At 59.1% G+C, this 26,487-nt stretch overlaps 1 protein-coding gene across 3 annotated transcripts in view; it reads left to right on the top strand.

Annotated features, from left to right (window-relative positions):
• INPP5A (inositol polyphosphate-5-phosphatase A) overlaps positions 1-26,487 on the top strand; it is a 146,161-nt gene that overhangs the window by 71,303 nt on the left and 48,371 nt on the right. For all 3 annotated transcript variants that reach the window (XM_024986036.2, XM_024986037.2, XM_024986038.2), the window contains exon 4: positions 2,383-2,470. In XM_024986036.2, coding sequence (XP_024841804.1) covers positions 2,383-2,470 — 88 coding nt within the window. The remainder of the gene's footprint in view (positions 1-2,382; positions 2,471-26,487) is intronic.

Here is a 26,487-nt window from a genome sequence, read left to right as displayed (position 1 = left end):
CAGCTCCCGCTGGTGGAGGGGGCGGTGGTGCTTCTGAGGCAGCTGTTGGGGGTGGGCATTGGGCCAGGGGGCGTCCAGCCTGGGGCCCACCCCGAGGCCGAGTCCCGCAGCTGTCACTGGCCTCAGTTTCCCTGTGGACGCTCATAAGTCACTCATGTTTTCAGCTGTCACATTGTGGGGTCATTTGTTAAAAAACAGATTTTTAAAAACTACCAAGTTTTCCCCAAATAACCTATAACTTAAAGCAATTTCAACCAAAATGTCTTCTTAGCGCTGAAACTAATACTAGAGTCACCGTAGAGGAGCAAGGGTCAGGGCTCGCCACAGTGATTCCGCAGCACAGTGAGGCCCCCCGTGTGTGGGGGCAGGGCGGCCCCCCGTGGGCTGTGCAGGAGCCCGCACGTCGCCCCCGGCTGCGGCCAGTGGCAGGTGGCTCGGGAGCGCACCGCGGGGTCCTGGGCCAGGAAGCCGTGAGCCTGGGTCCCCGCCCTGCCCTGGTCCCCCCACCCCGCCTTGGCCGAGTTCCAGTTGACCCAGAGCGAGGTCGAGAGGCCTCAGGGTGGTCCGATGGTCCGAGGGTGAAATGCAGGAGAGCATCAGGGCAGAGGCTTCTTCAGAAGGTGTGCAGGTCCAGCAGAGGAAAGACAGGCACGCTGGGCCGTGGTGACGTGAAAGTCTTCAGCAAAAGGCGCTGTAAACAAAGTCAGAGTTCAGCCACACTTGGGAAAAGATACCTGCAGTGTACTTGACTGACAAAATTGTCAGTGTTTAACTATCTAAAGAACTCTAACAGGTCCACGAGACGAGAACACTGGGGAAGCCGGGCATTCAGAGACAGGCAGACGCGGCTGCAGGGCCTCGCCTCCACGCTCACGCGCCACACGCTCCCGGTCCCCTGCTATCCTCCTGCTGGCGTCAGAGGCGCGTCATTCCTGCCCAAGTTGTGCGTAACACGCGTGTGGCTGTTTTTGCTCTGACCCAGTCAGCTATGTTTTTCAAAGGTTAAAAAGGGCAGGAACGTGTCCCCTGTGTGGCCACCTGTCGCTCCCGGGGCACGGCCTTGTCTGCACGGTCAGCTTTCTCTCCGCACCATCTTCCTTCGACCTGAGAACGTTAACATGTATCTCAGCACAAGTTGCTGCTCATCAGTTATCTCAGCTTTTGTTTGTCTGAAGAAAGCCTTTGTCTTCGTTTTTGAAAGGCGTTTCTGTTGGAAACAGAATTCTGGCCTGTCCGCTTTCCCCTTCAGTGCTGTAAGGGTGCTACCCCCTTGTCCTCTGTGCGGCCTTGTCCCTGAGCAGAATGGGCCGTTGTTCTGGTCTTCATCTTCTGTGGATAGTGCATCTTTTCCCCCAACACCAAGTTTGTCTTTCTAGCTGGTGTGTAGCAACTCGATTGTTTTGCTTTAGTTTGATTTTCTTTGTGTTTCTTTTGCTTGCAGTCCTTTGAGCTTTTCCAACCCGTAGGTTCATAATTTTACTGAAATTTCAGGAAAGCCTGTGGGTTGTTCCTTCCTTTCTCTTTGTTCTCAGACTCCCACTTCTGATGTTAGACTGTCACGCTGTCTCTACAGCTGTTTCAGATTTTTTCAGTTCATATTTTTCTTCTTTGTTTCAGTTTGGATAGTCCTGTCTTATAGTCACTAATCTATGCTCTCTTTTTTTACATCTCCATCTGGTCTTATGTCCATTCAGTGAATTTACTTCTGGTGCTGCAGTTGGGGCTCTAGAAGTACCATTTATGTCCATGTTTTCCTTACCTCTCTGCACGTTTTCCTATAAATCTTCGGTGATATTTATAGTAGCTCTTTCAAATTTCCTTTCAGTGAATTGCATCACTTTTGTCCTTTCAGGGTCCGTTTCTGTTGACTTTCTTGTGGAGCATGGGTCCCGTTTGCCGCTTCTCGGCATGCTGATCTTGCAGGCTGTCATGCCTGCATCCCGCCTGTGCCCGCAGGCACGCTGGGGCTTGTCTGGCAGGTGGCCGGGGCTCGGGCACTAGTCTGACCCCCTCAAGGCTGGTCCTCTCGGCCCTCCTCCCCACTCCTTCCTGCCTCTTCACTTCTCAGAGCTGGAACCCCCTTCTCCCCACCCCCGGGTGGAGGGCCAGTGGGTCACACGGCAGCCGTGTCACCTTCCCTTGCCGGGCAGTGTTGGGGTGCAGCCCTCGGGGGGTCAGGCACCCCCATCTGTCCAGAGCCATCGCAGACCCCAGGGGTGCGTGGCGGCTGCACTCCAGGCACGTCTTAGAGATGGGCCTCCCCCTCCCGCTTCCTTCCCCATTCCCCGTGGTTTCCAGGCGGCCGTTCCTGCCCCCATAAGCGCTCCTGTGGGACAGGGAGCGCCTGCGTGACGTGTGTGAAGACGTCCCTCTTCCTTCCAGGGAGCTGCTCTCCAGCGACGCGATGAAGGAGTACAACCGGGCGCGGGTCTACCTGGATGAGAACTACAAGTCGCAGGAGCACTTCACGGTAAGCGTGCTCCGCCTCGGCACGGGGCGGGCCGTGCGTGGGTTCCACGTGACGGTGGGGGCACCACAGACACCAGCCCCCACTGGCGTGACGGCCAGGGATGTGCTGGGTGCGGAAACAGGTGGGCGTCTCGGGGCAGCAGAGCTGGGCAGCTCTGGGTGGCTGTTTCTGCTTCCGGGGTCTGCATCTGGTGGAGAGGGGTATCAGTCAGCTCGTCAGGGGACGGGGCCTTGTTTCTCGGGCACAGACGCCGTGGCCTCAGCAGGGAGGGAGTGCCCGCTGTCTGTCCACCTGTCTCTCTCACACAGCCCTATGGAAGTTTTCTGTAGCTTTTTGAAATGCTCAGTTGTCGAATTCTCTGTGGTCTGCTTGGAGTCACCTGCCGTGCCGTGCTGATGCAATAACTGCACTCCTGCAGCCAGATGCTTGGTGGGGTGAGGAATGGTTCACGGTGGAGGCGCCTGGGGGCTAAGAGAGCTCCACTGTGGTCTTGCCTCATCCCTGGAGGTTTATCTCAAAAAGGGGTTTCTCAATTTGCAACGGAAAGCAGAAACCTGCATCAGAGCATTCCCATCACTCAGCATCTTCCCTGGAGGAGTGACCGTCGTGCAGACGGTTGTATGTAAGGAAGATCATGAAAAATTATTTGCCAGTGAAAACTGGAAGTAATTTTAAGTACCCAGAATTAGACATTTTCACAATGTGGACGAGCCACCTGGCTGAATAATCTGCAGCCGCTACAGATGACGCGCCCAGAAGACCCTGCCTTCCGGTTGGGCGTTGAGGTGTCGAGGCCACGCCCCTCCTGTTCTTCCGGGACCGTCGGAGCCTCGGCCTCCCACGCCCGCCTTTCCCTCTCTTGTCCAGTACACTGATGGCGCGATCATGACAGGGCCATCCTGCTTGGTTTCAGCCCGGGAAGGCACTCGAGGTGGCGCCTCCTTGGGCAAGACTGACCCCACGCCGGACGCCAGCCCGGACATGGGACAGCCCGGGTCTGAGGTCCCCGAGGCTGTGTCCCGGGGTCCCCGGGACCGGACAGGGTCTGGAGACGAGGCCGGAGGCCGGACCTGCCCAAGGCGTGTGGGGGCCCTGCTCCCTGCCTGCTTCACCCCACGGGCTGTGGCCTGCTCCCTCCCAGCGCCGCCATCAGCAGCCGTGGTCCTGCGTGGCTGTGTCTCCCGGGCGGGAATGCCCGCAGGGCTCCACACCCCGGTCCGGACCTCCCTCTGGACGTGCTGCCTCGGGGGAGGCGTGCATTTGGCAGGAACGGTCTGAGATGAAGGCCTGCCGGGCCCTGGCCCTGCGTGCCGTCCACCACCCCCTCACAGTCGTGCGTGGAGCCACCTTTGCCCGGCCCTCTGCCGTCCTGGTGGAGGGGCCTCTGTGCCCCTGCGGTTCTGGGCACGGCTGGGCAGCCATGTGGCCACCCCCTCGCCCCAGCCTGCTGGCCTCTGCCTGTCAGAGGGAGAGAAATTTAATTTTTACAAGATTAATTGCGTTGGAGTAATATTTTTAGCTGAGTGTGGTTCAAATAATAGGCCATTAATTGAAAAAGGAAATTGAAATGAATTTATCTTGTACATAAATGCTGTCACAGGTATTAATAGGGATCAGAAAATAGTAGCCTGTTCCCAGAAAGGGGGTGAACCTGCAGCTGCCCCTGGTGATGAGCACAAGGTAGGGGCCCCAGAGCCCGCAGCAACAGTAAGGGGCGGGCTCTGGTTGGGGGGTGCAGCCTCTCAGCAGGGGACTGCAGGTCCTGGTCTTTACCAGGAGGTGGCAGCAGAGCAGCACTTCTCATTCCAGCTGGAGCTGCTGGAAGCGCGGATTTTAGACTTAAAATGATAACGCTAAATTCTGTCTGCTCCCAAAGACCATCCTGAGTGGCCGCTCACTGAAGAAGGTGGCTCATGTGGTCCACTCGGGCCTGAGGAGACAGAGCGTCCCCCACTGGCCGTCCTGGGCGGCTCCGATCCCTCTGACCTGCCCACTGGCCAGGCCCCGCCTGCCTGTTCTCTTTTGGGAGGTCTGCTCCTTCTGAGGTGCCCCAGCCTCCCACCTGCCCGTCCTGCTCCTGAGAACTCGCTGACTGTCCTCACAGGCTGACAGCCCGGCCCCTGGGTGGACGCAGCCATGCGTGAGCTGGACGGGCTGGCTGGAGCTCACAGGCTGGCCCAGCCCCCTGGCCCCTGGACCCCCGCCTCGGGCTGCGGACACCTTGCTGGGCTGTGTTGGCCTTCTGCCCTCTGCGTCTGCCCCTTGGATCTAGAGTCTGGGAGCAGCAGGTCTGTCCCTGAGCGGCCCGGGCCTGGGCCTGCTTCAGCACCTACCAGCTGCTCGGCAGACTGTCTGAGAGGGTGGGCGGGGCCCGGATCTCAGTGGGCGGCCTTGCGCGCCTGGAAGACCGCTGGTTGGGTGGGTTTCCCCGGTGCTGGGGGTCTGAGCCTGGGGCCTCCCCTTTGGAGTCGGGGAGATGGAAGGCTCATGCATAGTTCGGGAGGTGGGGGCTGGTATGAGATGGAAGCCATGGGCAATGGAGTAAGACCCCACAAGGAAGGGGCTGCCCCCCAGGTGCCTGCCCTCCCTGGCCCTGATCCCCGCCCCGGTCTCCCTGAGCGGACGTGGGTGTCTCTGTGCCCAGGGGTCTGGAGAGAGCGCTGCTCTGGGCGGGGAGGGGGCTGTGCAACTGACCCCATGCTGGACGGCTTCGCCCCAGTGTTGTCCATGGTGCAGTGGAAAGCGCCCTGGGTTTCCTGGCCAACTTCCACACCCGACACCCTGGTGGTTTTGTGTTTGTCCAGAAGAGCCAGGATGGCCCAGTTTTCATCCCCCATGAGGCTCAGACGCTGGCTCTGTCCCCTCCACACCAGGTACGCCGTCAGGGGACCCCGGGAGCCCCTTGCACTGTGACTGGGGAGCCCTGAGGCCCTGCCCACCAGCTCCCTGCTCCCAGAGCCCCTCCTGGGGCAGCTCCCGGGCCCTGGCACCACCTGCTGGGGACAAGCCTGGTGGGGGCTGCGAGGCGTGGGGTGAAGCCTGTGGCCACATGCCTGGCGGGTCCTCAGCTGCGCCTGCAGGGCGTTGGCAGATGCAGGAGACGGGGCGGGCAGGGCTGACCCTCCTGGCCTGTGGCAGCCCCACCCAGTGCAGGCGCCGAGGCCAGGCTCCCGAGGGCTCTGCGCCCAGCTTTGACGAACACAGCATTGCCCTAGAGCACGGAGGTTCTGACTTCCCCTCAAATCTCTGGAAGTGGGTTCCATGTAGACCGACGGGTCAGCATGCTGGCCCCTGCCTCCCGAGTCCCTGGGCTGCGCGGCTGCACCTGGAAGATGGAGGCAGTGCTGCCCACAGCCTGGCTGGCCCCCCGCTCCCCCCACCAGCTTCCATCATCCCCACCGGCCTGGACCCTGGAAAGAAGCTCCTGGGCTTCGTGGGTGGGCGAGAGTGTGGCCAGGCCCAGTCCCAGAGACATGGACTCGCAGTTCTGGGGGTCTCCTGGGACTGGGCCCTGTTGGCAGGGGGACATTGGAGAAGGGCTGTCTCAGGTCCCCCCAGGAAGCCCCCTCCCTCCCCGCTGACGCTGTGCTGTGCAACCCGCCGCCCCCGGTCACTGGGCAAGCAGCCCCCGACGGCCTGACTGTGTTTCTTCCTCGTGGTCAGACCTGGAGGCCCAGGTCAGGCCCTGGCGTCCGGGGTTGGGGGTCTGTTCACACCGAGGGGTCCCTTCCTGCCCTGGGGGGCCTGCCGTGCTCCCACTGGTGGCTGGTGTCCACTCTGGTGGCTCCTGGGCCCAGGGTGCCTGGGCAGCAGGTCACCAACAAACCGGCTCCTTCTTCTCCCCTCAGCGCCGTGTCGGGGGGCTTCTTCTGCTCCTCACTGGGGGCGCACAGGCCTCAAGGGTCCGCACTAGCCCCGTGGTCTCCTCCAGTAGGGTCTGGGCCTGTCCTCCAGCCCAGGGCACCTGGAGGGCGCCTGCTGGAGGGGGTGGGGTGGCACCGGCTCCTTTCCTCCCTGCCCCCCACCCCCTGGCCTGATGCCCGCTCCTTCCAAGGGTTCACCCTGCTCCGCAGCCTCTTCCTGTCTGCTCTCCTGGATAAGACTTTGGGGGAGATTTACGCAAATTGATGGCATTGGCTGCAGCTCTTTGGTCCGAGGAAGGGCAGAAAGGCACCGGCCTCTCGGATGCAGGACGGCCTGCGTTAGCCCCTTCGGCCCCGCCTCTTGCCCCGCCCGCAGGTCCAGACAGGCCTGATAAAGTGAGGGAAGCAAGATTGGTTTTCCGAGGGCGCGGGGCCCTCGGCGCTCAGCTAAATCACGGCTGCCGGCCTCGGGGGCGGGGGCGGCCGCTCCCCCTGCGGCGGGCAGCCCCGTGGGACGCGGTGATGTGCCGCCCAGCAGCGGCAGGGCTGAGGGAAGGTGAAACTGTCATATCGATCTTTTTAGCACTAAAATATGAGCCACTTTACTCTGCTCCCCGCTGCTGTGATGTGAAAAATAATAACTTGGGTCCAAATTAAAAATATTGATCTCTGGAAGGTGCTGGAAGTAAATAAACACCTTCCGAAGTTTTCGGGTCAGCCGAGAGATGGCACTCGGCAGTAAATGTGTCCACGTGTCAGAGTCCAGGGTTCTTGATCTGTTTTTTCTTTAAATTGATTTTTCATTATTTACTTCCTAAAAGTGTTGGAATCTGGTCCTCTACTGTTAAATCCCAGTGTTTGGGCAAATCATTTCTTTGGGGCTTATAAGGTGCTCCTAATCCACTCCTCATTGATTGATTGATTTTTGACTCAATAAGCGTGCGGGCCCGGCCTTATTTAGGGCTTCCATCATAATTTTTTATGCATTTAGGCTCGACTTTTTTATTTGCCTCTAGTGCATGAGCCGCGTTGGGCTAGCCGGCGGGGAGGACAGTTGCCACCGGGTTGGTTTGCCTCCAGGTGGTGTCCCGCGGAACTGGAGCTGCGTGTGTCCTGGCCGCGGGCTTGTGGCGGGGCTGAGCCCTCCCCGGCCTCTGAGTGCCCCTTTGCACACAGGGGGTGACACGGGGGTCGGAGAGCCTCCTGTGACTGCGCGCGCGAGTCTGCGACGCTGTGGTCCCCGGTGGAGCTCCCCTGTGGAGGCCCTGAAGCTTGGGTGCGTCCGGGTCACCATGAGGCCGGAAGGTGGGAGGGTGGGGGCCGCCCGGGACAGACAGGAGGTGTTATGTGGCGCCTTCTGCATGGCCGTTGGGTGAGACCGTGCCTGGGAAGACCTGGGACTTACAACAAGGCACATGGCCGGCGGTGTGTCCAGCTGCCCCGAGAGCCAGCAGCCGTGTCCATCTGGAGCCCGGGACAGGACGCCGCCAGGCAGGGGAGCTCCCTGAGCCAGACCGGGGCGGGGGTAGAGAGAAGGGGGCGGCGCTGGGGGCTCTGGGGGGCTGGTGCAGGCCCACCCTGTGCTCTGTTCTTGAGGCTGTGCCACGGTGTTGGTGATGCTGCTGAGACACGGGAACCATGTGTGTGGGGCTGTGTCTGCCCCTCAGGTCCTCCAGGAAGGCCTCCGGGAGCCTCCCGGCTCCCTCACTGACCCACGGGTGCCCTGAGTGGATGGAGGAGGCCAGTGGGGACGTCTCTGCCTCACCTGGACTTGAACCCCGACCAACAGGCCGCTTCAGAGCCTGGCCTGAGTGCTCAGGGTCCTGCCCCGCCCAGGCCAGGGCAAATTGGGAGGATGGGTGGACGTTCCCAGAGTGGCCGGCATGCTGGCCAGAGGGCAGGAGGGCCAGTGGCTGGGGCACCGGGCTGTCAGTGGCCCCTCGACAGAGGCCAGAGCCTGCGGGGGTCTCATGGGCTTGTTGGGAGGGAGGGGCTGCTTTTCTCCTTCCTGGTTTGGAAACTGTGGAGTGAGGGGGATGCAGCAGTGGTCGCTGCACCCACATGGGAGGGGCAGGGCCCTGGTGAGACGGTGGCCTGCCGGGGTTTGGGTGGGAGGCAGGCTGAGCCCAGCCACCCGGGACATGAGGCCAGCTCCCCGGGGGCTGCGACGACCCCTCCTCAGCAGGGTGCTCGTCTTGAGTTCCACCCACCCCTGAGTGTCCAGTCCAGGATCATGTTTTCCAGCTGATGCCCTTTCCTGGATCACCAGTACCTGCCCCTCGCCTTGGGCACCACCTCCCTTGAGAAGCCAGGTTTCAGATGAGAATGCATGTCTCAGAGGCTGGTGTGCCCATAAGGTGCGCCCAGGAGGCTTGCTGGCTGCAGGAAGAAGCTCTGGGTTGCTGCTCTCCATTTCCCACCAAAGATCAGAGGACTTCCCCACGCAGCTACAGAAGGGCCCACACTGGCTGCCGCAGCCCAGGCCCCACTCGCACCTGGCAGGTACGGAGCCCAGGCCACAAGTACCGCCTCCCGAGAGCAGGGCCGGCTATTACCAGCGGGGGTGTGGTCCAGCGTCCCAGGCACCAAGGTGCCGTGAAGCCATCCGTGTGGCCACAGGACGTGCATGTTGTGCTCCGTGTGCTGGGCCTGCTGCGGGTGCCACGGATGTAGAGACACAGGCCAGAGGCCACAGGCCACCCGTAACGCTCACACTCTGCCCTCTGGAGCTTGCACACTCCAGTGAGCACAGGTGCACGCACACGACACTCAGCCTGCACGGGACGCAGACACGCTGCACGTGACCCCTGCACGCGACGCACGCTGCACGTGACCCCTGCACGTGACCCACGCTGCACGTGACCCTGCACGTGACCCACGCTGCACGTGACCCCTGCACGTGACCCACGCTGCACGTGACCCCTGCACGTGACCCACGCTGCACGTGACCCCTGCACGTGACCCCTGCACGTGACCCACACTGCACGTGACCCCTGCCTACGCGTGACCTGACACCCTCTCTCTGTGCCTGGTGGAGCTTGCAGAGCCCAGGAACAGGCACACTCTGTGTGGCTACAAGATTGAAAGAGTGGGTGTGAATGCGTCCAGTGCCCAGTGCCACCCGCAGGCCTCTTGGAGATGGGAGTGGAGACCAGACTGCTCTGAGGAGGCCACGTTTAGTGGGGCCAGGAGGGCGTGCAGGAGTGGGCAGGGAAGGGGGAAGGTGGTCGTGTTTGCACGAGGCCACGGCAGATGTGGAGATGGGCCATGGGCTCCGCTGGGGATAGCATGCTGCTGGCCATGGGTGCATGGTCCTGGATGATGTGCTGGCCCTGAGGCCATGTCCTGCCCGGGGAGCCCACCCCGGTGACTGAGGAGGGCTGAGGGTATGAAAGACCCAGCACAGAGGCCTCACGGGGGGTGACCCTGAGCGAGGAGAGGAATGGGCCAGGGGCGGGGCCCTGGCAGTGCCCACTTCCCAAGGCCATACCGAGAGGCAGAAGACAGACCTCAAGCTCTGGCATGCCAGAATTCCCATCCAGAATCCCACCCGGCAGCCTCTGAACACACAGGTAGGAAAAAAGGAGAATTGTGTTTCAGAAGCATCAGGCTTTCACGGTGTGTCCCTGGTGCCTTGGTCAGGAAGCTGTGGTGCTCTACCCAAGGTCCAGAAAGCCCGGAACGCAGGGTTTTGAGCAGCCAGCTCCCTGGAAGTGGGAGCAGGGCCCAGACATGGAGTGGGTGCCTGCAGCTGGACCAGGTGTCTGCCAGGCCCTTAGCAGAGGCCGTACCCGGCTCCCTGGGCATGAAGAATGGGTGCCCTTGCCTTCAGCTCTGCAGATGCTGATGTGTGCCCCCCTGTGCCAGGCCCGCCTCTCTGCTCTCAAAGGAGCCCCCAGGTCAGTGGTGAAGGAGCTCCCGGGGGAGAACCATGTACCCTGCGGGAGTAGTCAGCTGGCTGAGTTTCTGAGAGTCTCCAGGAAGGTGAGACTGATGTGCAGAAACACGGAGATGAGGTTTAGACAGTGTGTGAATGAAGCGTGATAAATGTGTCTTAAAGATCTCAATTAACAAAAAAGGAGGCAGTAATGAAGTCCAAGGAAAACAAAGAGCTGTTCAAGACAGGAAAAGGAGTTGTAGTGTAGTGAGTGGTTCTATTGTGAAGAGCATTCTGAAGTTATATGATGTGAAGACTGATTAGTAGTTTAAATAAAAATGTGTTTTATCCCGAGGATGGGGCTCAGGGATTGTGTGTGTGTGTGTGTGTGTGTGAGTCCGTGTGTCAGGCATGTGAGTGAAGGAAGGTGCTAAAAAGGGATTAAATCCTCGTTTTCCACAGCAGAGAAATCAATAGTTAATATTGAAGACTAGGAAATCAAGAAGTAGCATTGTAAGCTTTAGCAGTATGGAGGTAAATACCAAAAGAAAACAATTAAAAGAAAATAATGGCCTCTGGGGAGTAGAACATTGAAATTATCAGTTCAGTTCAGTTCAGTCGCTCAGTCGTGTCCAACTCTTTGTGACCCCATGAATCACAGCACGCCAGGCCTCCCTGTCTATCACCAAGTCCCGGAGTCCACCCAAACCCATATCCATCGAGTCGGTGATGCCATCCAACCATCTCATCCTCTGCCGTCCCCTTCTCCTCCTGCCCTCAGTCTTTGCCAGCATCAGAGTCTTTTCCAATGAGTCAACCCTTCGCATGAGGTGGCCAAAGTATTGGAGTTTCAGCTTCAACATCAGTCCTTCCAATGAACACCCAGGACTGATCTCCTTTAGAATGGACTGATTGGACCTCCTTGTAGTCCAAGGGGCTCTCAAGAGTCTTCTCCAACACCACAGTGCAAAAGCATCAATTCTTCTGGCGCTCAGCTCTTTATAGTCCAACTCTCACATCCATACATGACCACTGGAAAAATCACAGCCTTGACTAGACGGACCTTTGTTGGCAAAGTGATGTCTCTGGTTTTTAATATGCTATCTTGATTGGTCATAACTTTCCTTCCAAGGAGTAAGCGTCTTTTAATTTCATGGCTGCAGTCACCATCTGCAGTGATTTTGGAGCCCAGAAAAATAAAGTCAGCCACTGTTTGCACTGTTTCCCCCTCTATTTGCCGTGAAGTGGTGGCACCGGATGCCCTCGTCTCCGTTTTCTGAATTATCAGGGCACTGCTGTTTTTCCATAATAAGCCGTGCAGAACTGTAACTTTTCAGACAAACTTAAAAAAAAAGCAGGAAGAGACTCCCTCCCTTGATGGTGACCTCAGAGAAGACGTGCAGTGGTGGCAGGGAGGTGGCGCACGGGTCTGGGGTGTGGAGGCAGCGGTGAGACGTGGTGGCAGGTGGGGCTGTGTGTTGGCTCGGGAAGGCAGCGGTGGTCAGTGGAGGTGGCACGTGGGTCTCTGTGCCCTGGTGCAGGGAGAAGGCCTGCGGCGGCAGCCGGCAGGTCGTCCCGGCTCTCTGAGCACAGGCTGATTGTAAGAGACTGCAGGGAGGGAGGAGGCTGGGGTCCTGGAGATTCCTCAGCATCAGGAATGGGATTTGCTTGTGAATGTGAATTTGAACAGTTTTGGGGAAGAGGTGAGGCTGCCAGAAGGGCAGAGAAGGGACAGATGGGTTGTGTGGAATGCGAAAGGCATATCACAAGGCTTTGAAGTTCTGGTTGAAGTCAGTGCACAGAGTGGGCCAGAAGTAGGGGCCCACTGTGATTTTATTTTCTCTCTCTGTGCTGTCTTCTCTCTGAGCCCGTGCCACCCAGGGCATGTCCCCTAGCCAACACTATGGAGAAATGGGCTGAACCCAGGAGGTGAAGACAGTGCAGGCTGAGCCTCCTGGGATGAGGCGGCCAGCGTGTGGCCAGTCCTGGAGTACAGCTCACGACCACTGCTACCTACCCCCGCCGCACGCACTTTACTCCAGCTGTCACGCAGCTCCTCCATGTATGCATCAGCCTCTCTGTGCTGTACTTCTGAAGACACAGTCCAGAGCCAAGGGCAAATTGTTTGAGGTTTGAGATCAACTTTACTGAACTGACTGCATTGAATGTAATGGGAACAATGTCTTCTTCAGGGAAAAACAATACAAAATGAAGTGCTTTCGTGAATAGTCACTTTGGATTTGCTAAGAAAGTAAAATCAAAGCGAGTCACTACTTCTGATTTGTTAATGTAAAGTATTTAAAATCTAGTCCTGTAGTTACAGCTTGTAAGCTGTCAATTTGCAAATGACTTAGGTGGAAAATGAATTTAAATGATCTTGCCATTTATAGTAGCATCAAAACATGAAACATTTAACTTAGGCCAAAGAGAGAGCCACTACAACATACTGCTCAGAAAAGCTAAAGAAGATGCGGAGAAGCATACCATGTTCATGGACGGAAAGGCTCAATGTTGTTAAGATTTCGTTTCCCCCTAGATCTATGTAAAGATTCAGTGCAGCACCAGTTAAAATCAGGGCAGCCTCTTTTTCTTATGGAAATTAACAAACTGGTTCCAAAATTTATACGGAAATGTTCAGAACCTAGGATAGCCAAAACAACTTTGAAAATGAACAGAGATTGAGGAGTTACACTGCCTGATTGAGATTTATTATAAATCTGCAGAACTCAGGACAGTGCAGTCTTGCTGTGAAGCCAGAGGAATAGATCATGGACCAGAGAATTTAGAAACAGATCCCCCACTGATTTTTGATGAAGGTATTGGGATAGCTCAGTGGGGAAGACAACCTTTCCCTAAATGATGCTGTAAGCAATGGCTGTGTACAAGGGAGCCTCGACCCTCACTTCGAAACTTGTGAGAATTTAACTCTGAAACTGTAAAACGTCTGTAGGGACATGTAGGAGGAAATCTTAGTGACTTTGGCTTTGGCAAGGGAGAGTCACTCAGTCGTGTCCAGCTCTTTGTGACCCCATGGACTATATAGTCCATGGAATTCTCCAAGCCTTTGGCTTTTGCAAAGATTCCTTAAATACGACACAAAAAGCAAAAAGTATTACTAAAGAAAAAGTTAGCTATTGCGCTTCATCAAAATGAAACATTTGTTCTTCAAAAGATACGAAAATAGTTTACAGCCAAGAGAAAATATTTGCAGAAATCTGTGATTAAGGAATTTATCTCCAGTGCTACATGTAAAGATCCATTACAAACTAGTACTAACCAGACAACTGAATTTCTGGAAGGTCTGAACAAACTCTTCACCAGAGGAAGTACAGGAATGGCACGTGAGCATATGCTCAGCACGTTCCTCAGTGGAGCCAAAGCGAATGGAGAGCACGCTGCTCACTAAGGATCGCAAGTGTCCAGTCTCGGCTACGGTGAAAAGACCGACCATATCCAGTGCTGGGGGGCGCGGGGAAGAGCCGGACCTGTCAGATGTCGCTGGGGAGGGCGCGGAGGGCGCGCTGGGAAGCGCCTGAACAGTTAAAAGCTCAGCGACCGTGAGACCTCACCGTCCCACCTCCAGGCGCCCACCTTGGAGAGATGCAGGCGCATGTCCACATGGGGCTGGACACAGGTGTTTGTGGCAGCTTCACCCCCAGGCTGCGGACCACGCAAGCGTCTGCCAGCAAGTCTGCACCAGCTGCGGGACCAGCTAAGCGCCGCCGGCAGAGGCAGGGGAAGAACAGCTGAGACGCGGGAGCGCGGCGGCGTCAGCGTGAGGCCGCCCTCGGAGGCCGCCGTCGGGCTCCGGTCCGTGTCACCCTCTACACGCCGCGCCCACAGTTCGGAGAATGGCAGTTGTCCGTCCATAGCGCTGTGAGCAGTCACGTGGCTAATGGCTGAGAGGCAGTCAAATTTTAAATTACTTAACTGAACAAGAATATTTCCGTTACCAGCTGACTCCACGTAAAAGCCACCAAACGGCTGTGTGTGTCTCATGGTCAAGGAAACCGAACGCTGCACAGGAAGTAATAGCAGAGTGCGCGTAACTCTGTGCGCTGTGCAGCTCTCGCGAGGATAAAAGTCACCCTTTAGGTTAAGTAAGGCTGTCTGGGTCTTGGGTGTAGCTCTGCTCCAACTCAGTCAAATAGTGTTCACTTTGCTGCGCGTTTTCTCCCGACCTCAGGCGGGCGGACGCGGTCTTCTGGCGTGGAGTCCGCCCTTTTGGTCATCATTTGCAGTGGAGCCATGGTCTGTAGTGGGAGACTTGGCAGCTCCGTGGTGCCAGGAGGGGTCCCCATGGCAATGGGCAGCTGCTGCCATCCCCACGAGCAGATCTCGCCCCACCCCCGCCAGCCGCTCGTCCCCCCCACCCCCACCGCGCATCCACCCCTACTCCCGCCCCCGCCGCTCTCCACCCCGACCCCTGCTGCTCGTCCCCCCAACCCCCACCGTGTATCCCCAGGCGCCCCTGCTCCGTGGCGCTCATGGTGTGCAGGGGGCTCGGTGAGGAGCCCTCTGCCTTCACCTGGATCCCTGGCGGGGGCGGGGGACTGTCTCTGCCCCCCACCCCGCAGGCCCCTCCTGCGCCCTCGGCCCGTTCGGCGGGTGAGAGCCGGGCCTGGCCGGGCTGCCGGGCAGTGCGGGGCCGAGCGGTGATCGGTCAGACGCAGACAGGTGTGATGGAGCGTGTGTCAGCCGCGCCTGGAAACAAATGCAGCCCGGGAACGTCCGGTGAACAACTGAAAGATTGTAAAGCTCTTAAGGACTTTGGTGCTTGTTAGTGTTTTCTGACAGGAACTCAGAGAAGCAGGGGCGCAGAGCGGCCCTGCCGACTGGCGTTTACCTCGCCGTCCTCTCAGTCGGCCTGAGTGGGGTGTTCCCCCCACCCCCCCAGCCCTGAGCTCACCAGCTCCCCCAAACGCTCCCGGGGACCTCTAGGAGCCCCCAACCCGAGTGGACACCTCCTCCGACACTGGCCGCTAGCCGGGAGATGCCAGGAGTTGCAGGGACCTTGGGCTTCAGAGCCCGCTCCCATAGGAAGGCAGGTGCTGGGTGCCATGAAGGCCGTGCCCTGTGGTGCCCGTGGGTTTTAACTCAGTGGGCAGGGGACGTGGCCTTCGCGCTCTGCGTGTCACATCCGTTCTGGATTTGTGTCTGTGGAGCTCACCTGTCCACATTATGCCACGTCCTGTGTGTGCCAGCGCCATCGGCCAGAGGGCAGGGAACCCTGTGGGATCGCCCGGTGCAGGGGTCCTGACGGGCCCTCCTCTGCAGCGGGCGTGAGGCTCCGACGACCCTCAAACCGGGGTCAGAGCCCACGGCCCTGCCCCCGGGTGGCCGGGTCTCTCCTGCTCCCCTGGGCCGCATTCTGGACAGAACCTCGGAAGACCGGCTGCATGGCTTACCCGGCTTTCAGACAGAAATGGCTACACTTGGCTCTTCATCTTGATATTAATGCTTGGTTGTCAATTTTTACTGCTGATCTGATGGACGGGGCCCAGGGCCGGCCGTCGTCCCCTTGGAGCAGGCCCCCCCCGGGCCTGGGGCCACCGCCCCCCATGTGCACCTCCCCGCCCCCCGTAAGTGGCTCAAGCGGAAAAGTCCCTGCACAGGAGACTCGGTCAGACGGGCTGGCTGTGCTGTGTGCCCAGCTCTCTGGGTCACGGGCGGGTAAAGGTGAGCTGCTTTCTGTTTGTCTAATTTTCTTTCTGTTAATCCCCTCACTCCCACCCACCACTCAGGAAAACAAAGGCTGGACACAGCTGTCTGAACTGGGCCCAGACCAGCCGGGATCGGGCAAGGCCAAGGTTTCTGTGTCGGCCCCCGGGACCTGGGAATGCGTGATCTGATTGTGCTGTGTAAGTGCGGCGGCCAGAGCACGCGGCAGACGCCCCACTGTGACCTGGCCCGGCGGGGCTGCGGCCCCACTGGGCCCAGAGCCCCACTATTCAATAAACGCAGGCCCTTCTTCCAACCATCAAAATTACCGAAAGCATTTTCCGAAGAGAGAGAACAAATCCAATCACATCGTAACTGTTGAACCTCGCTCCGGAGTTAAGTGTATTTGCTAACATGTGGGCCTGGTACAGAACCTCCTCCCAAGTTTCATCTATTATCACAATAATTGAGTTTGTCGCTGGAATTAGATTTATCAAATTGCGTTATCCTCTTCAGAAATTGGGTAGGTAGCCTGGCAGGGCGCGGTGGAGTTAATCCGCTTTGCTGAAGCCCCGGTGGCTCTGCGTGGCGGCCGGCCACGGCTCAGACATCTTCCTGTCACCCTGGACACCGTGTAATTTCTCCTCGATCCCTTGTGCAAATAATGACATTTGAATCGAGCATTAACAGGCTTAATTACTTTAAAATTGTCATTTTAATTTACACTGATATAGTATTGATCATACAAGCAGAGATTAAGCTGTTCAGTGGAGCGGATGATGGGGAATTAAGCCGTAAAGGGCCCTCCAGGGGCCGCGCACTGCCCAGCGAGTGCGGAAGAGGGATGATGCTGGTCGGTAATGAACTGGCAGCATGCGGGGACATGAATCTCGGGCTCCGGGAGAAGCGGAAATAATGGGGTTTGGGCGGCATTTGCAGGTTATTCATTCGCTGCCATGCACCAATTCTCCGGTGATTCATCCGCCTCACCAACATTTATTTATCCAGCAAATTCCGTGCTCTGACCTTTTGGCTGAGCGCATCGACCAGAAGTTGGAGCGGAGATCTTTCAGGGGTAACTTTTGTGTCTGTTATGCTCGCGTGTGTCTCGGTCCCAGCCCACAGAAGCCTCAGGGTTTGGGGACGCTCTTGTGTCCAGGCCGTGTGGTGATTGACAGCGGGAGGGTGGGCCGGGTAGGTGTCGCTGGCGCCTTTTAGATGAGAGGACCTGGGGGTCTTGCACGTTTCGTGGGAAGTCACAACCCTTTGCCTCTTTCGGGTTCATCTCCCAAGTTCTCCTGCAGTCAGAACGGTCCCCACCGCCCATCCAGGCGCTGTAGGGGGAGACGACGTGTAAATGGAGCTGAGACCGCTCCTTCCAGGGGGAGCACGTGGACAGACTCCTCCCGCCCATGTCAGAGCACTTCAAATAGTTTCACCTCAGACCGTTTCCCTCTGAGGAGGTTACGTAATAAAAACTCAGCCTGATTGATTTTATGGCTCAACAGGGAAAAATGGAATTCCCGGCCGCTGTCCTAATGGCTTATTGTAAGCAGCGAGGGCAGGGTTAATCAGAGAGTGATGGGGGCAGGGATACAGACACGGCTCCCACGGCAGGTGGGCTCCGATTCCACGGGGCGTCTCTCCTCAGGGTGACCTCAAAGCTCGCTTTCCAGTTCACTTGTTCCTGCCGGGCTCGCGTGTCCTTACCCCTGGACGGCAGCACTTGCTGGGCTTAGCTGTGTGCTTTCGGCAGAAACGGCCGTGCTGAGGCGTCACCAGCTCTGCTGTCTTCATTGGGCACCTGCTGTTTGCCAGGGTTGTTTTGAAAGTCCTCCCACGATCCCACTCTTCAAGGCTGGGGGCCTGGGGACAGAAAGGCCCAGAGACACTAGTGACCAGACGTGGTGGGCAGTCTGGAGGGTCGCAGGCATGGCCCCCAGGGCCCCAGCCTGCGGCCCTCTGTAGCCACGCAGGTGGCCCCCAGGGCCCCAGCCTGCGGCCCTCTGTAGCCACGCAGGTGGATGTTGAGAGGGAACACACACTCGCGTTGTTCTTTCTGAAAAGTGTTTAGTTCATTTGGCTGCACCGGGTCCTGGTTGCACCACGCAGGATCTTCAGCCTGTGCTGCGGCGTGGGGGATCCAGACTCCTGACTGGGGATGGAACCAGGCCCCTGCACTGGGAGCACAGAGTCTTAGTCACTCAACCACCAGGAAAATCACACGTGTCCTGAACCCCGCACTTTCAGACCCGCCAGTGCATCCTTCCAGAGTAGGACAGGCTAGCGACCCAGGCTCATTCTCCACAGGACGCCACCCAAGGACACTCCTTGAACGGGTGGCCGTGCTCCGGCCGCCTGCTGGCCTCTGGCGGGGGTGGGGCGGCCTCTGGCAGGAGTCGGGTGGCCTCTGGCAGGAGTCAGGCATCATGCTCATGGCTGGGACTTGGCGTCCCCCCAGCTTCCCAGCAGGGACCGTCAGAGACCCCCACCAGCGCCACTGGCCTTCCCCATTGGCAAACACCGGCTGCTGTTTCCTCTTTCCTGGAAAGATGCTCCTGACCTCGTCTCCTCCGGGTCCTAGGAAAACACGGCTTCTGTTACTGCCCTCCCAAAGGGCACGGAGCTGAGTGTGGCCAGGGCCGCGGCGCCTCCCTGAGCCTCGGTCCCACCCGTGTAGGGGTCGGGGGCCCTTGTGGTCTGGCCCGAGAAGGGGGCAGGGAGGAGGGGCGTGTCTGTCATGTTGTGGCCCCCCCCCCATGACGTGGACGCCCCCCGCGTCCGCCTCTGTCTTGGGGTGGGGGCCGGCGGAGGAGCTCCTGCAAGCACCATTCACACAGGTGGGGCGGGCTCCTGTCCTGGCCGAGCGCCTCCCGGCCAGCAGCACCACGTTGTACCTTGTGAGGCTTGTTCCCCACCCTGGCGGGGCCCCGGGCAGCAATGGGGAGAGCTCTCACCTCTCATCAGGCTAGAGGTCCACTGATCCAGCTCCGCCCGGGGCCAGGGGAGGCAGACCCCGTGACCACCTCCCCAAACAGGAAGAGCCGTCGCAGGAGGTGAGCTCAGGCTTCTGAGCCCACTGTGCCCCTTGGCCCAGAAGACGGCTGAGGAGGAAGCCGGGCCTGAGCCCAGTGTGGCGGGGGACGGTTGGTTCAGGTCGGCCCTGGGCGCGGAAGGCGGAGCAGGCGTTGGCAGCTGGAGGCGCCCTGACCCCCGGAGGTGCGTGGAGGGCCCCGTGTGCCTTCCTGACGCATGCGCAGCCCCTCACAGACCTCCGAGGGCCGGTTGGACCAAGCACCCCTACCAGGGAGGGCCTCTGTGTGCGCGCCCAGTCTCGAGGCTGGAGCCCTCAGAGCAGAAGACACAGAGCGTGGACTGCAGGCGGTGTGTGGGCTGCAGGCGGCCCCAGAAAGCATGAGAGCATCTGGAAGAACGCGGGCGTGGGGCAGAGGTGAGCGCCCGCCGTGTGGTCCCGCTGACGTGGCCGAGGGGACGCCACTTTGAAGAGAAAACAGTGACAGTTTCCCAACAGACGAGGGACAAATATACAAATTCAGGGAGATAAAATCAGTGCCCAGAGAGGTCACAGCAAAACTGAACAGAACCCTGGACCAAGGGGCCCCTTTGAAAGCAGCCGTGGGGAAGACGGGTCCCCGAGAGGGGAAGTGGTGACCGCGATGCTGAGGGCCATACCCCCAGCCACTGCCATGTCTCGAGGGAGAGGCCAGCGGAGAGTCCCGCATGCAGGATGGCGGGTGAAAGCGCCCTGAAAGGAGTCGGCCGCAGCGGGCCAGTCCAAGGGGACGCATGCTGAAGGACGCTCTCCTCTCGGGAAGGAGTGGCCGCCAGAAGGAGTCGGCCGCAGCGGGCCAGTCCAAGGGGCGCATGCTGAAGGACGCTTTCCTTGCGGGAGGGAGTGGCCGCCAGAAGCAAGCGGACACTGCGGGTGGGAAGGCTGGGGCAGGGAGCGCAGGCTGGGGACGGCAGGCGTGGTGGTGCCCCGCAGCGGGGAGACGGCCTGCGGTGCAGACGGAGGCACGAGACCCTCCAGCAGTAGGGGATGGTGGTGCCCCCCGACTGCCGGGGTGAGGAGGGCTGAGGGGCTGGGGCCATAAGCTGTGCCCTCTGCAGGTGTTGCTGTGTTAGCATCTCTGTGGAGTGGGGGTGGCGTTAGGTTATTTGAAGCAAAAGTAGATGGCAGTTTCCCAGTGGGGTTGAAGTTTGAAAATCGGTTAAACCTTCCTCCTCACGTTTACTGCGCAGGCGTCTCGACAGCGCACGCATCCTGTAGACAGCATCGCCCAGTGCTGGTGGCCCTTGAGGCGCGTTTTCCCTTAACCGTCTTCTGTCTGGGATGCGCTTTCTCCAGAACACTCGTTAAGGATGAAATTGTAATTGAAAAGCTAATGATTTTCAGAAGATGAAAGATGAAGTCAGAGCTGCTTTAGCTGCGATGCAAACTCTCTGAGTGATTTAATTGGCATAAAAGTTTATCGATTTGCTTTGCTGATCATTTAGACATGGGGAATACAACAAATCTTATAAAGAAGACTAGTCATTTTAAGTCTGATGTTTTTCTTTGCTTATTATCAAAGCTTTCCGTTTGCAAAGTAATACTGAAAAGAGTATTCATCCTGCAAAGGACTCTCATCATCTCAAGAGGATGAGATCGTGATGCAGAGTTGAAGGTGGCCTGGGGGTGCTCGCCGAGGGGCCCCGGGTCTGCAGTGTTCCGTCGCCCTGGAGGGAACTCTTGTCTCGTGGACAGGTTTCCTTTCCCACCCGCGGCCGGGCGGGCTGGAACCTGCTAAGTCAGGTGGAGTCAGGAGCCTTTCGCTTCTGAAAGGGAAGGTCCGAGATACTGTGCCGAGCAAAACGCGTGATTCTGCGGGGGGCGGACTGGGCCCTGGACGCGACAGCTGAGGTGTTCCCCGGGTGCCGCGTGGGTCTGGGGAGTCCCGAGTCCCCGGCCTGGGCCACAGGCCGCGAGGAGCCCCTCAAGCCGGAACTTCCTGTATGTCGCCCCTGCCCTCTCAGCTGGGCCCAAGGTCAGCACCCCTTCCCAAGCCCTCAGTGTCCCTGCGCCCTGGAGACTCGGCTCCAGGACACCTCCTGCCCCTCCCTGCCTCTTCCCCACTGTGCCTGACCCCCACTGACCCTTGCGTGTCCCTGAGGGCCACCTGTCACCCCTGCTCCCTGGGCCCTCACCGACCCCTGCCCTTCACCCTGGCTCTGGTTCTCCTGGGAGCGCAGCACCTTGCTGAGGACTCTGCACACGGCGACCACTGCATTTACATCGGGGCCAGACCTCTGTCCTGGACTCCAGGCCTGCCACCCCTGTGAGGCGTCTTGGGGCCATTTCAGCCTCGGCTCGTTTGAAGCTGGACACCTGTGCTCTGAGCTGTCCCCACCTCAGACCATGGTGCCGTCCACTTCCAGCTGCTGGCAGGAGCCCTGGACTCGTTGCCCAGGCCCTGACTGCTCTCAGGACGTCCCAGGGACGGTGCCCCTGCTCAGAAGCTGGCCTCCTGTCCAGAGTCCTGGTCACCGTCCCAGGCCTCACCCCGCCCGCAGGATCTCAGACCGGACTCCTCTCTGCCCGAGGTCACCCCAGTGGTTTCCAGGGCGGGTGCCCTGGCAGGGCCATCCTGGCCTGAGGGGGCCTTGCCCAGGTGGACTGAGACCAGTGTCCCTGCAGTTTAGGGACCTGGTGACGTGCTCTCTCCGTGGCCCATGTCTGCAGGGCCTGGTGACATGTCGGCCGCCTTGCCGTGGTGATCAGACATGTCAGCAGCATGTCAGCCTCGCGGGGCCTGAGGGGACAGCGGGGCCGGGCTGTGACAGGGTCAGTGCGCAGTGCATGCTTTATAAAACGCTCTTTAATTCAGCAGCGGAATATCATTAGCTCTGTACGTAGATGAACACAATGGACAGCCAATTTGATTACCTTCTGATGCTGGCCGTCGGGCGGGAGACAAGATGAAATTACACGCAGCCCTGGTGCGGGCGGGCCGCGGGGAGCGGGGCGCGGGGGTCAGCAGGGCCTGGCCGTCACTCCAGGTGCAGCCCAGGGGCTGACCTGGAAAGTCGGTACTTTGTGAACAAGTCAGTTCTCATTTGCGAGAGTCACAGAGCAGCTCTGCGGGGCCGGGAGCCTGTGACGGTGACACCCGTGGGCAGCCTCTCCTGCAGGCCGCCCTCCAGTGACGCAGGCCAGCGTGGGCAGTCAGGCTGCCCCATCCAATTAGGCTGGCCATCGCGAGTTTATTATGCCGGAGAAGATCAATGAAGCTCTGCATTGATTGAAGCAGAAGCCTTGTTTCATTTATTATTGTTTATAATCTAATGAATGTTGCAGTAACTTTGCTTTGATTTATTACTCAATCTGTTAAATTGTTTTAAAACCAGGAGTCTGGGGGCTTCCCCTTGTGCGAGGGAGGGCCGCTCCCCTTGCTGGTGAAGGCGTGTGACCCGTGCGTCGGGCTTGGCTTCTTGGCGCTGCTGTGAGGCCGGGCTTGGCTTGTCCTCTGAGGCCTGCAGCGCGTTGGCTCCGAGCCGTGGACCGGTCTCCTGGGGAGGTGGGGGACACGCCTCTGTGTCTCACTGTCCAGTGATTCTTGCCGCGTGCCAGGCCTTGTGCTGGGGACTCAGAGGTGACCAGGCCCCTCAGGGAGCTCCCTCCCCTCCTGGTAGAGAAGGAAATAAGCACACAGCCAGAGCGGGCAGCACCACAGGAGGGCGGGGCTGTGCGGGGGCTGAAGTCCGGGAGGGCTGCTCAGAGGAGGCAGCGTTTCCACGGGAATGTGCAGCATCAGGGCTCACGTGAGAGGAAGGTGGCAAAACAGGAATGCCCATGGTGGCAGAGCTTGGCCAACCTCAGGCCGGAGGCCAGTGTAGCCAGAGCTTTGTGAGCCGGGGGGCTGTGGTGATGGGGGTGACCGGAGAGTGGGGGACAGGGCCAGGCTTCTGGTGGCCCCACAGCAGACGGGGGAAATGGAGAGGCAGGAGTGCAGGGACTGCAGTGGTGCAGGAGGCAGGGCTCCCCGGGGCCGAGAACGGAGGGTCAGCAGTGCCCAGAGTGGTGGTCACTTGGGGAGGGGCCGTTTAGGGAGGGCGGGGTGGTGGGCACGCCACATCCAGGGAGGACCAGGGTTCCAGCGGGAGAGGGAGAGCGATGCCACCGGGCCCTGAATCCGGGAGGCCGGCCCCTTGGGACGTGTGCACGGGAACTGCGTGTCCCACACCCAAGGCTGACCCCCGGGGGCACCACGCTGGAGCTGGCAGCTGGGAGACGGAGCCTGTGCAGCTGCTCGTGGAGTCAGAGCGGGGCCCCCAGTGAGGGCTGAGAGTGGCGTCCCGCGGGGTCAGGCATCCACGCTGCGGGGAAGCGGAGGGTCCAGGGAAGTCTTGCTCTAACTCCCGGGTGGGCTGTCACAGACCCGGCTCAGCAAAGTCACCGGGTGGCAAGGGTGAGGACCAGTCCAGGAACAGGTGAAGGCCCTGGATGCAGTCCAGCCGCCAGAACCCACGAGTGTGAGCACGTGTGTTGTGATCAAGCCAGCCTGGGGCCAGCAGTGCACGGCTGGCCTGACGTTTTCAACCCTCTTAGAGCAGTGCTCCGCTTTAACCCCCTATAAACCAGACTTGAGTGTGGCTCAAGGCGTGTCGCAGTTACGGGAAGGAAGACTGAGCGCCGTGAAGACGCCATTGCCCCCCGGGCAGGCTGTGTGTGATCTGCACCCCAGCAGGATGTCTGGGTGTAATTTGGCAGCTGTTGGGGAGTTTCACTTGGAAGTACAGAGGGCCAGAAATAATAAAAGCAGTTGTGAAGAAAAGCAAAACGGGGCATTTATCTCTACTACTGAATATGAAGACTTATAAAGCTAAGCTAGGAAAAACTGCTGTTAGACCGACGAGAGGAGTCAAAGCCCAGAGAACAGACCCCTGGAGAGATGGGAGTGTGGCCTTCACGTGAACGACGGGGAACCACATGGATGGAGTAGTGGAATCCACTGGGTGCCTGTGCCCTGCCCACAGATACATCCCTGGCGTGGGAAAAAGCAGCCTTACGCCTCTTCCCTCTCAGCCCGGCCCTGGCCCCCGCTCTCCTGTCGCCCCTCTCGTCACAGGCTCTCTGACCATGCTGGGCTGCAGCCCGAGGATGGCCATGCTCTGCCATCGTGGGCGTTACCTGCTTCGCCAGCCTCTCCTCATGTGAACCTGGATGCTGCTGGTTTCCATGGAAACGCTGCCTCCTCTGAGCAGCCCGGGTATCAGAGGGTGGTGAGACTCGTCGTGGAGTGAGAGAGAACTCTTGGCAAACCAGGAATGGAAGCCTAAAGCCATGAAGGAGGTGTCGGCTTGTTTGACTACCTTAAAGATAAAAGTTTTCATTTGGTGAAAGATACCACAGAAAACCGACAAGGTGAGCCAAGGCACAGGAGATGTTCCTCATCGTGCAGGTAACAGACATGGGGAACGGAAAGTGGACTCAGTGTGAGAGCAAGGCCTTCAAGAGAAACCCACGCGCCCGGTGTGCTAGAAGGAGGCGCTCAGCTGCTCCAGAGTGAGGGCAGCACAGGTGAGACGCCTGCTGGGTCGCCCGCGGGCCTGCAGCCGCAGAGGGCTGCCGGCTGGTCTGCCGGTACCAGGACCGGGCAAGGGGGTGGGCAGCGGGCACTGCTGGCGGTGCCGTGTAGAATCCTGCGTGGAAGGTGCCTACCCACCGTGACCCAGAAACTCCAGCCGCGTGTCACGCACATGCGCCCACTTAATACAGGCGTGCAGGGGTGTGCGTGTCTCTCACGTGTGCTCAGGGACGCCACGCAGTGTTCCCTATAGCATCAGCGCCTGTAGTGAACACCTCGGACACATGTCAGTGTGTGAGAAGACGTGTGTGTCCCTCTTCCCTGTGTCTGGAGGGCAGATTTGCCCCTGTGGCCCTTCCTTGGTCGGTTTGACTCGAGCCTTAGGGGCCGTCTCTTCCCCGGGAAAGCCAGCAATCTGACATGGAGGTGCGGGCGTCACACCGAGATGGTGCGTCCTGGAGCATCCGCTTCGTTTGCCAGCAGAGGCAGTGGGTGCACATCCGAGGGCTGGCCTCTGGGGCTACATGGCCTCCCACCGCGGGGGGGCGGTGGCTCGCCTGCAGGACCCTTGGCAAACCCGCGCTTCGCGTCTGCTGGACGTCTGCGGACGCATGGCTCCAGTGTGGGGAGCAGCCTCCCCGCCCCCTGTCCCCTACCCTGGGTCAGCGTGTCTGGAGATCAGCTCTTGGTCCTCAGTCTTCAGCCCCCCAAAGGCAGACGAGCGCCCAGATGCGGCCCTGGGTCCCATCAGCAGCCTACTCAGTCGCTGCGGGAGACTGTCTTCGCAGCGTTTGCAGCATCTGCAGAGCCTTGAGGGACCTTGAGCTGCCAGGTGGGTGGAACCAGGGGCCCTGGACCACGTCTCCTGCCGCGTTCATCCCTGGTGCTCGCGTGGGAGTCGCACGTACCCGGATCCAGGCTCACGCTGCATCCCTTCAGAGCCCGGCCGCTGGATCCGCGTAGCCTCGGGACGAGTCTGCCCCTGAGGCCGTGCTGCTGCTGTCTGTCAGGGCTCCTGCCCCGTGTCTGAGCCCCGGTGGACACAGCAGCAACTGCTGCATTTCACTAATGGAGAAAATAGGCACTCCTGACAGGTTTATAAATATGTAAAAAGTATTTGCATTGTTTCTAGCAAAGCAGGCAAGGAGTCAATACTCTCCGACAAGACGAGCACTCTGCTGACAGTTGTGGGGTCAGAGGACCCGCGGGCCAGCGCCCGGCCTTGCTCGCTTCCCTTCAGACGGCCTCCCAGCCGCTGACAAACGGGCCCTGAACTGCATGGATGGGGTCGGTCAGGTGTCGGAAAAGTTGGATAGCACTTTGACTTGAAATACTCATTAGAGCTAATTATGGATTTTCTGACTCTATGAGTTACAGTTTCTGTTCCTACATTGGCAATTTATTTTCCATTTATCATGAACTTCTTAATATTATATTAGCTTTATTGCATTCAATGAGGCAATAGTTCAAATATTTGCAATCACATTTATTTACTTAGGCTTTTTCTGAGTGCTTACTTTGCTCACAGAGATGAAAGAATGCCCATTTACAGGCCCGCGTGAGCAGAGCAGCTGTTAGGATTCTTTTCCTGGGGTCCCCGTGCTGCCCGAGTCCGCTTCTTGGAGGGGCCTCGGCTGTCCGAGGTCGGAGCAGAAAGCAGAGGCTGGGCCTCGGGTGTGTGCGTGCAGGGGCCGCAGCTCCCCTCGGGGAGGGTTCAGGGCAGCTGATGACGGCTGGGGTCGGGCGAGCGGCATGTGGGCTGTTTATTCTGTGCCTGCAGAGCCCCAGCCACTGACCACACGCCTGAGTCCCCATCACACACACAGACACACATGTTCATGTGCACTCGCACACCCCAAGTGAAGTTTGCCCCATCACACACACAGACACACACGTTCACGTGCACTCGCACACCCCAAGTGAAGTTTGAATCCCAGGTAAACAAGTGATTTCCGGCTTCGGGTGCCCTGACCCGCCCCGCCCGCCCCGCCCGGGCCTGCACTTGGCCTCCTGAGAGGGGCGCTGGGC

This window comes from Bos taurus, chromosome 26 (genome assembly GCF_002263795.3).
Source record: "Bos taurus isolate L1 Dominette 01449 registration number 42190680 breed Hereford chromosome 26, ARS-UCD2.0, whole genome shotgun sequence".
NCBI lineage: Eukaryota > Metazoa > Chordata > Mammalia > Artiodactyla > Bovidae > Bos > Bos taurus.
The sequence above is the reverse complement of the archived record's forward strand: the minus strand, read 5'-3'. Positions and strand labels throughout refer to the sequence as shown.